Source organism: Corella eumyota, chromosome 3, assembly GCF_963082875.1.
Source record: "Corella eumyota chromosome 3, kaCorEumy4.1, whole genome shotgun sequence".
Taxonomy (NCBI): Eukaryota; Metazoa; Chordata; class Ascidiacea; order Phlebobranchia; family Corellidae; genus Corella; species Corella eumyota.
Genome location: NC_137492.1, coordinates 3,217,627 through 3,228,629, shown reverse-complemented (window position 1 = coordinate 3,228,629; position 11,003 = coordinate 3,217,627). Strand labels below are relative to the sequence as shown.

The 11,003-nt window shown below is 29.4% G+C and overlaps 1 protein-coding gene across 1 annotated transcript; it reads left to right on the top strand.

The window, feature by feature from the left end:
* The first annotated feature begins 271 nt into the window (after positions 1–271).
* LOC145744883 (transmembrane ascorbate-dependent reductase CYB561-like) lies at positions 272–3,376 on the top strand. Its single transcript, XM_082562849.1, has 6 exons — positions 272–505; positions 641–782; positions 945–1,043; positions 1,203–1,306; positions 1,564–1,718; positions 2,551–3,376. The coding sequence occupies exons 1-6, from the start codon at positions 428–430 to the stop codon at positions 2,747–2,749; spliced, it is 777 nt and encodes a 258-aa protein (XP_082418975.1). The 5' UTR covers positions 272–427; the 3' UTR covers positions 2,750–3,376.
* Positions 3,377–11,003: the final 7,627 nt, after the last annotated feature.

Below are 11,003 nucleotides of genomic sequence, written 5' to 3'. Positions count from 1 at the left end.
GAAATTTGGTTCAACTCACGAAATTTTGCGCGCCACGGCACAATCAGTTACTTTTATGTTAAATTTCGATTAAATAGATAATAAAGTTAAAAAATATACACAATTTGATGCACTTAATAATAAAATAAGTTCAAAATAGTTGAGTTACATTATTGCGATTCAAAACGGGTACCAAAATGTACTTGAGAACCGGGAACCGTGTGCTAAATAACAAATCGGGAACCGTATTCTGAATAACAAAATACTGAACCGGGGAAATCCGACTTCTCTTTTTGGTTAAATTAGAAGTTCGACTTCATTTATTATAGTTAAATTTGACTTAAACGCGGTTCCTTTCAGGCAACTCATGAAAGATTGCGCAAATTTTTGAATAAACTAATAATTTTTTAATTATTATAGCATAACAGTTTGTTTGCTAAATTTGATTATGGCTTCTGGATCTGGTGGAAGATTTGAAGACCCAGATAACCTGAAAGGGTTAACATGGATGATAGCTTTATCGCAGGTTAGTAATACATTAAGGGTTGAAATATGTACAAAAATGAGTATTTATTGCAATTAAAATGGGTATATTTGCATATAATTAAACTACAGTTGCAGATAAACCATTTCTTTTAAAGTATTTTGTGTTTATTTTCAGGCTATTGGTATTACAATGGTTGTTTTAATTGGTGTTTTATTGAACCAGTATTTTGGTGGGTTTGCCTGGGATGGTTCGAGAAAGGAATTCAATATGCACCCACTTTGTATGGTGTGTGGAATAGTTTTTTTGTACGGAGAAGGTAGAAAACTAAACAATTTTTTATCTTAATAAGTACCTCATTATAAATAGTTGTATAAAAATGTAAATTGTCTGTACTTTTGTATAGTTTAAAATTTGTAATATATGGTATAGCTTGTGTTTTACTATTATAAATATTAAGTTGTTTTTTATTATGTTTTAGCTATAATGATTTATCGAGTTTTTCGACAAACTGACAAACTAAAGACGAAGTTAATTCATTTTGGATTGCTGTTGTTAGCTTTTTTTTCTGCTGTTGTAGGTAAAATACTTAAATTAGATTGTTAATTTAAACTGTTCAAAATATATTTATTATTATAATTGTTTTTAATAAAACGCTTTTAAATCTTGATGCATGGGGTTTGTTTTTGCACAATTTTTTTACTTAAGAAATTAATAATATTGATATTTTTTAATATAGGTCTGATCGCGGTATTTCAATTCCACAATGCTAATAATTATACCAACATGTACAGTCTGCACAGTTGGTTTGGAATGACAACTTTTCTACTGTTTGGTCTTCAGGTATTACTTTAAATTTCAATTAAAATATGCATTTAACATAATGTGTAATATTTAATTTATCAACAGTGTCTAGAAGAATGTTATAAAATCTTTTAATAATGGTTGAATAAATAAAATTATTTTGACTGGTGTTTATTTATTAAATTAATTAGTAAAAATCTAGGTGTCTATTTAATCTATAAAACTATAAATTTTATTAACAAGAAAAAATCTTTTTAATCAGAAAATGTAATTTTTGTTTAATTAAAAAAATTTAGTTGCTTTTTGGATTTTTGTGTTTTCTTCTTCCCGGAGCAAGAGCAACTTTAAGATCCTTCTATCTTCCGATCCACCAATATTGGGGAGGAGCTATTCTTGTTCTTGCTGGCATCAGTTGCATCTCAGGACTTAACGAAAAAATGTTCTTCAAATTGTAAGTAAAAAAAACAATTATTTTTTAAAATTTTTATACCAATTTTTGGAATATTTTTAGTTCATTTATGATTTTTTGTTAAGTTAGTTTTTACAGAATTAATATTTAAATATCACTTTGGTTGTATTTATTATAATGTTTATTACAAACTTTGTATAAAGATATATACAGTATGCATTTAGTTGTGTTGCTTTTAAATAACATTGTTGCTATATAATCATTTATTGATGCGTAGTGATACTAAAATAATGATAAATCATTCTAGTTAGGAAGTTATTAAACAGGCTACAAATTACTTTACAAAATTAAAACAGCATGTTCAGTAAAAAGGAACCAAATTTATTTATTTTTTGTATAAATTAATTGTGTTATTTTTTTAATATATAATCCGGATATGATTTTTTTTTAAATAATCATTAATTAATTATTTTTTTAAATTTAATTAAAATATGGCGTATTATCTTTCAAGAGCTTGTTTATTATAATTATACCATATGTAATATGCTTATATTCTTATCGTAAATTATTGATAGAAATTTCACGTTTTAAAACAAAATAAAAATAAAGATGCTGGGCCTAACTAAAAGCAACCATGAATTATGCATAAGCTTCAAATTAAAATTTAATTGATTTGCGATAATTTAATTATTAAAAATGTAATGAAGCACATAAAAAATAATATGATATTTATTTGCTATGGGGTTTAATTTTTAATGGTTAATTTAAACTAAATATGGTCTAGTATCAATTACTCAAATATTGTTTAATGTTTAAAATTTCGAAAAATTTCTTAAAATTATTATTTTTTTAACTAATTATTTTTTTGTTACAGAAAGAGTTCAGGTTATCAAAAGTTACCCCCTGATGCAGTACTTGCCAATATCTGTGGCCTGATTATTATTGCGTTTATACTTTGTGTTTTATTTATTGTGCAACGCCCGGAATGGAAGCGGCAATCACCCACAGATGGGGAACAACTTTCCGTTCATTTTCGAACCCTAACTTCAAGGTCATCAGAGGACTCAGACTAACTTTTGTTTCAATTTTTTTTTTCGTTTTGTGATGAAGTATTGAGGTAGTAATTTAAAAAAAGGGTATTCTATATTTGTATAAGTATTAAGGGTTGTCTTGCATAGTATCCAACCATATTTACCTACCATTTAAAAACCATTTATCTAAATGGACATTTTTACGGAAATTAAAATTAGAAAACAACATTTTACCAAAATCAAGGTCATGTTTTTTTTTAAATTAAAGGGGATTTACTTGAGAAGGATTGAGTTAGGCTGGGGTTAATAAAAAATGTCTTATTGTAGGCAAAGTGGCATTTGCAAGCATATATTTGTCAGTCAAATGTCAATATGGTAAACTTGTTTTCAGTAATATAACAGTAATTTGTTTTAAATAAGGTTATAAACCATACCAAATTCTTTACACTATATTTATTTTGGCCCTTTCCTTTATTTGCCTATTTATTTAATAACATGCTAACTGTCCATGTATTGCTGCCATTTTTGTATTTTTTCTGTTATTCTATATGAGATTGTACTCTTAAATTCACAATTTTAAATATATTTAAATGACAAAATAGCATTTTTGGTGCAGTTTTAGTAATACTTTTTTGGTTAACGTATTTATATTGCCATTATCTATGCTATACTACCATAAAGTACATTTAGTTTTTATTTTTTAAAGTAAAATTATGAATTTGGTATTAAAATTCTGTAAACTATATTAATTTTATTCATTTTTTAAATAATAATTTAAAAATGATGTATTACTTCAAGCGATGATATTTTATTGCTTTAGTATTTATTTCCTTAGACTAAAAATCGAATCTAATATATTTAAATATATATTATTCTTTTATTTTATCGACGTGAGGTGTCTGAGGAATTCAATTAAATTATATTTTGATTATAGACGTCTTTTATCGATTTTTGGCTTGAGGGACTAGAAAAAAAATTTCAAATTTCTTATTCTTTATATCTCCCTCGTCAATTCAATTTAATATTTTTTACCATTAATATTTGACATTTTTTTTAAAGTTATGCTAAAAAATTATTATTGTAAGACATTTAAAATATTATCGCAATTTTTTGTATGTTTTTTTAAGTTATTGCTGAACGTTATGTTGGTATGGCATTTTATTATTTGGTACTATTATAGAGATTTAATATACGTAAAACCATTTAAATTGCCATTAACAGATTACTTGTAATTAAGTTAAAATTTATTAACTAAAACACATTTTATATGTTCCCATTTTTATTGGAATTTCCTACATTCTTGATATGATTATCTACTGTGCTTTTCGCTTTGTTGTCTTTATTTTGTTTGTCGCATTTCTTCAAACAGAGAGTCGTTTAAAAATTTATTTTGATATTTTTCAAGCTAAAATTTAGAAGTGTTACCATTTCGAAAATTAACATTTTAGAAAATATTTTTTTGTTATTTTAGGTACGGCATACCTATGTGGGATCTTGTATCACCCGGCGATTGGCTTATTTATTTTTAAATAGTGTCAGATAACATTCTTTACAGGTCAAAACATAATATTCCGCTACCTTTGCTGGACGTTCAAGTCTAAATTGTTATCATTTGGTCATTTGTCAATCACTTGATACCCTTAAACTAGGTCAAAAAAATAAAAAAGGTAATATTTTTGTTATTAATTTTGGCATCGAAAGCATTCTATGATATGCCTGCTAATTTTGAAATAGCCTGGTGTTTAGGTAATATAAATATACCCCGAAGCGGTATTTGTAATTTTGTTCTTGGCACTGCCAAAATTATTTAAAAAGGGGTAGTGGTATAATAGCGTGGCCAAAACGATGCAGACGCTGAATTACACATTTTTTCTATGTTTAACTATAACGTTGTGTTACTACGCAGTTCATGGTAAGTCAATATTAGATAGACATAAGAGTTAAAATGATATATGGAAACGCACTAGCTAAAAGTATAACGTATATACTTTAATAAAACTGAGATAAACAGTTGCTATGTTAATAGTATTATTAAACCCCATTTGTTTGTTTGATTTAAATTTTAATATGCAAATTGCTATCGTAGGCCCTAAACCTTCTCACGCATTTGTAGAGTGAAGTCCTTGCGTAAAGGATCAGTTAAATAAGTGTATCAATTATCGCAAATTAAGAAAATAGTTTTAAAAACATCTTACAACTTCAATATTGCAAATTGTTTTTGTATTTAGCTTGCCACTCATCGCAACATGAACGAAAGAAACGACAAACAGCGGAAGACAATAACATTAGCGTTGACGAAACTGAGATTTTGCGACGGTATTTCTCGTTATGTTTACAGGACAGCGTAAGTGGAATTTTTTGGACATATCAAACATAAATATTTATACAAAACGTTATTTTATTAAGATCTTCAGATGGCCTATGTTTTTAAAACGCAAAAACTAATGACGTCACGTTATAGCAGGGTATTTTCCGAGAGCGAAATCATGCAACACGCGGGGAGATGTCGTCAAAATAAAAACAAATTGGCGGGAAAAACTTTAATTTTAAGAAATTATTTGCATATTTACCCAACATATGGATTATTTGTAGGTTGGTGAGCTATGGGATTGGAATAGTGTTGTTGATGTTACAATATTGGATACGTTTTGGTATGAGAACGGCGACACATCCAACTGCAGGTTAACTGGTTACTAAACAACTAAAAATAGTTTATTTTTTTATAGTAATGCCCTTATGCTTTTGTCTTTTAAGTTCCTATCAATTAAATTCAGATAGATTTACAATATTTGACACCTTGGATTAAACAAAACCGTTCTAAACTATTTTAAATTTCGAATTTAGTTCGTCAGATGGCGACGATTCAACTGTTTGTTGGATCGGCCGATTAAGGGAATATTTCAAGGAAAATTCGTTTCTTAATGATCCAACTCAAGAATGTATTTTACAATATGCACAAGATACTAGAGATGGAACAGGTAAAGTTTAGAACAAATGTATCTAAACTTCAGTCTTAAAATAGACTTATACTGTTATATAGCAACTAGCTTATTTACATTGCATAGATAATAGCCACAAGTTGATTGTCATAAAAACTATAAAAGATTGTGATTTGCTAGAGTTATTACAGCACTTTAGTAATAATTTACAGTTTAACATTGTAATAGTAGTATAGCAAATAGTCTTCATATAAGCTTACTATTTTTGTATTAATAATTTAAATAGCCTAATTAACGTGTTTATTTGTAGCTAGAGAATTTGCTTCTAGAGACCCTGTATCAAGACAAGGAGGAGTTATTCAACCCACAATGCAAATGACAAATATCATGAATGAAAGTAAAGATTAATTAAAAAAAAATTTTTGTGGTAGGCTACTTATTACATTTTGAAACTGCATAAAAATGCAAATGAATTTTTAGGACTTTGTACACCTGCTGGCTCTGAGCCTTACTTTCCATTCTCGGAAGTTGTTCAACAATATACCGCTTGTAATAACAGAGAAGTTGCTTTGCCTGATAATAGAATGGCAGTGGACTATCCCTCAGTTTTTCAATTTGTTCAGGGACATACTGTATGTGGGTAAGTGTAATATTTTATGTTTTACAATAATTCCAAGTAGGACTACCCAATTATCAAGGCCGGTTTTTGACAAGGTTATAATATCGACCGGCAGCAACATGTAGTGGTCAAAACACTTACTACACTACATCAGGCCGTAGGTTTAATCCCCACTGCTCCTATGCTGTAGCGCCCATGAGTGAGGCGCTTTAAACGATATGAACTCCTTCTAAGCTAGTTTAAAGATTTAATAATTTAAATTTAATATTTGTGAAATGTTTTAAATCTAGCAGTGGGTTTGGTGTATTGGTTACAAAACAGCTGTTTAAGTTATACCTGTTATTAATTTTGTTATTATTCTTCTTATTAACCTTTTTTGTTAAATTATATAAATAGGTTAAAAATTCTGTTACTTCATTAGGCCCGAGTTTCCAGATTGTAATAGTGAAGGAATGGAGTCAATTACAAGTGACCCAGAAGTGCCAAGGTGGCCATATAGGTTGGAAGCCCTGACAAAAACGACTTCTCCACTGCAAGCCTCATTTCTGGCTTGTAATAATATTGTGTTCCCAACCGAGAGTATGCGAGGTAAAAATTGTTGTATCAAAAAAAATAAAAAAAAATAATATTTTGTGATTAAAAAATTTTTTATTTAAAAAAAAAATATATTAGCAAGTGAAGAAGGAGAATGGGGTGAATGGAGCGAGTGTTCGAAATCGTGCGGTGGAGGAACAAGTACCAGGAGTCGGGTTTGCCCTTCCTCCGATTCTAGCTGCAACGAAGAAGAAACGGAGCAATGCAATGATGAGCTGTGTCCGTAAGTTGATTTTTTTTTTTTTTAATTATTTTTAACCAAAGTTTTTTGTTTTACGTATTTATATTTGTTTGTTAATTTGATCCATAATTTATGGACCTAGTTTTTTTTTTAATTTTAGCTATATTCCAATTGCAAGCTATTACATTATACTATATCACAGCAATTTTTGGATTTTCTTTTTGTTTAATAGGCGTATTGTATTTTTTATGAAGAGAATGGTCTTTTATTTGCAATAAGTTAAATTATTTCTTTTATTTGTTTTTAGGGAATGTCAAATATCATTATTTTCAAGACAGTTATGTGGAGATAGAAATATGGGAGCAGCACAATGTCAAGCAGCGTATGTTAACTTATTTAATATATAACATGTCCACAATAGAATTTTATGTAACATAACATATATTTTATAATTAAATTTTTTGTTTTTATTTCAGGGGATGTTGTTTTGACCAAAATGTATGCTATCGAGCAGGTATAAAAATTGATGAATTTCTAAAATTGTTTATTTTATCAAGTAATAATTTTTAAAAATAAGAAAAAATTAGTAATATTATTACCCTGACTTGTTTTTGAAAGTTTGGGATAATAAAAAAAAAAATAAATGCCCAATATTAAAGCTGCTTATCAAGTACGCAGCAGAAGTTTATACCACTTAAAGCGCCTTATTTAAAGGCACTACAGCATCAGAGCAGTGAGGATTGTAGTAAAGCCAAGTGTTTTACCAATACACTATGCTTACCCTTTAAATTCGTAAAGGCGTATAATTATGTTAATTGCCTTAAATCATAACAATTACTTGAATTCAAGGTTCAACGGAAGACCAATTTGGTGGGGGTGACACGTTCGTACCGACTATTAACCCCGAGGTGAGTTTTGGGGGTGAAGATGGATATCCTGGGACTTCGATTAAAAGAACTTGTGATTTAGCAAATATTGGGAACATTTGTGGCCAAGCTGCGTTTATGACTGCGTAAGTTTAAATTAACTTAAAAATTAAAAAAAAAGGTAAATTTTTTTTTTTATGGAATACGTTAGTTGAACTTTTGGTTGAAATATTCTTAAAGCAATAATAAAAATCTGTACTTGCAATTCAGAGAAAACTGTGTTAGAAGTTTTTGTTGCTGGAGTGCTCTGTTAGGAACCTGCTATCACCCAAACTATGAAGGTAAATTTACCTTGTAATGTTGTATAAAAACTAAGTATATTAGCCCCTGCTTTTTAGCCCCCTGCAAGTTTCCTTAAGTAAGGCGTTATAATTAACCATTTAAGTCTTATATTGGCGATATTTTTTACCTAAAAATTGATAAAGTTGGTGTCGCTGAACACAAAAATCGTTTTAACTTGAATATTTTAACTTACTTTTTAAGTTATACAACTTTAAAAAAAAATTAAATTTATTTAATTAAAAAAGGGAAAAGAGAAGCCCTGTTTGTGATGACATAGAAAATACTATCTTGTATACATTTACTACGCTAACTTAGTACTTTCTACGTTACACAAAAAAACATAGTAATCTGGTTTTTGGTGTTCATCATTTACATTTTTTTTGAAAACTAAATTGTAAGTATCACCGGCATTTTTTAGAGGTTTTAAAGGCATTTTTTGATTCAGTGTCAACGATACTAACATGCTATATACATCACTTACAAAATTGCAAAACTCTTTAATATAGCACTTTAAGCAGTATGATTACTAATATCAAAAACTGCCAAAGGTAACTTAGGTCCAGGTTGTTGGAAGAAATTTACTCCTTGTGCTTTTTACAAATTAAAATTTTGCAGATAAAAATTTTATGTTTATTATATTTTTGATTTAGTTATAACTGTAAGGGATGACTGTGCCCCTGGTTTTGAAAATCCACCTCGATGTGATGGTAAGCTTTACAAAAAAAATTATTCAAAGTTACATTTGATTGCTTTTAGGAATCTGTTACAAAGGCCTTTTATTTTATTGTTGGAAAAATTACAATTTTTAACAAAATTAAATGCTATTTTATAAAAAGAAAATATGGAATAGATAATATTTAATAATAATTTTGACCACGTACTGCTTGCTGGGCATAACTTTTTTAAAGAAAAGCTAAATAATATGATTATTTTTTTTTTTAGATATAAATGACTGCATTGATGTGGATTGTGGGGTTGGTAGAAAATGTGTGGATGAAGTTCTGGGTCATCGTTGTGTGTGTATAGATCCACTAGCTGACGAAGACTGCGTTGTATCGGGTTAGATTTTATAAACTAATAAAATGTTTTCCTTTGCAGTTTTTTTTTGTATTATTTTTTATGTCTTATTGATGGAATAGGTTTTTATGTTTTTTTTTGTATCGGGAAGGGTGAAATATTTTTTTGTATTTAATTTTATCGTCAAAGTGTGAAGGTCAAATGCGCGATTTAAACATAACATTAGTTGCTCCGACCCAGTCTCAAGTTGCCTTTAGCAGTTTGGGATATTATATTGATTATAATTGCCAAGTAATTATGCAGCTGATTAAGTGCTGGCTCAGTTTATAACACCTTACTCAAGGGCGCTACAGCATGAGAGCAGTGGGAATTAAACCCATGACCTTTTGGAGGTGTAGCAAATGTTCTTACCATTTCACTACGCCGCCGATTTGGGATTGTGAGCGTTTAAACTATCTGCACATGCCGAGCTCAAGGGTAAATAGTGTGCTGTTGGCGAGAATCAAACCCAAAAACCTGTAATCCTAAACTTTAAAGTTTTATTGGCTTTTGAGATAATTAACATTTTATAACAGCATGTTGTTGTTTACAGTGTCTTGTACTAACCCTCCTTCTCTTCTGAATGGATTTATTGTTAACCCACTACCCATCTATTCACCTGGAGTCAGTGTAAATTATATGTGTTCTCCTGGTTATGACATTGTAGGAGCTTACAGCATACAATGCTTACCGAGTGGCAATTTTCCAGTTCTAGATGGATTTTGTATGGGTGAGTGTCGCTTAATAAGATAATTTTTTATTCATTCTCTGATATTTAATTAACCTGAAATTTTTTTAAAATTTTTTTGCTGCATTACTGTAACTCACTGCAACAGTAAATCAGTAGGAAACAAATCGTGAACTTTAACTGATACTATGTAGTTACATAATGTGATTACCTTTTTACATGATTGATTTAAAGCATATATATATATCTTTATCCTTGATGTGAGAAAGTTGACTTTACGAACTAAAAAAAGAGTAACATCAGTTACCCCGACCAGTCTGGAGTTGCCTTTCGCATACTATAGAAAATAATTGCTCAATAATTAAGCTGCTGATTCATTGCTGGCTTAGCAGGAGTTCATACTGTTTAAAGCGCTGTACTAAAGGGTGCTACAGCATAAGAGCAGTGGGGATTGAACCCGCACCCCTATGTAGTGTAGCAAGTGTTTTATAACAGCAAAAAAATAATTTTTTTTAATATATTTAAATCTGTTTTAACAGCTACAACAACAGAGCCTTCTACTACTTTATGTACTAATCCACCAACTTTGTTGAATGGTGACTTTACATCTGATGTATATCCACCATATCCGGTTGGTGCTGTTCTAAGTTACTTTTGTCTCAGTACCCCGGTAACTAGAATCTCGGGACTTGTAACTACCTCACAATGCTTATCAAGTGGGGAGTTTTCTGAAATGGATGCTGCCTGTATACTTGGTAATTTTTACGATCTTGTTATATTAGAAATACCATTTTTCCTTTTTTTAAGGTAATTTGTCCACGAAATTTGTTCTAAAAAATTAAAATAAGCTTTTTTCAATAAAAGTATTTTTTGCGCATTTTTTTTTTGATTTTTTGAATCATTTTATGTTAATCATTCCTAATATAGGCCCGAGTTTTTTTAAATATTTTCCTAAAAATACTGTAGTTTCTTTGAAATTCAAACACAGGACCTCATGCATAAAGCCAAGCA

What these genes read in the sequence shown, in the direction of transcription:
- LOC145744883 (XM_082562849.1), top strand. Translation starts at nt 428, where the DNA reads ATGGCTTCTGGATCTGGTGGAAGATTTGAAGACCCAGATAACCTGAAA. An exon ending in AGTTTTTTTGTACGGAGAAG is followed by an intron (nt 783 to 944) that starts GTAGAAAACTAA and finishes ATTATGTTTTAG; the next exon opens with CTATAATGATTTATCGAGTT. An exon ending in TTTTTTTTCTGCTGTTGTAG is followed by an intron (nt 1,044 to 1,202) that starts GTAAAATACTTA and finishes TTTTTAATATAG; the next exon opens with GTCTGATCGCGGTATTTCAA.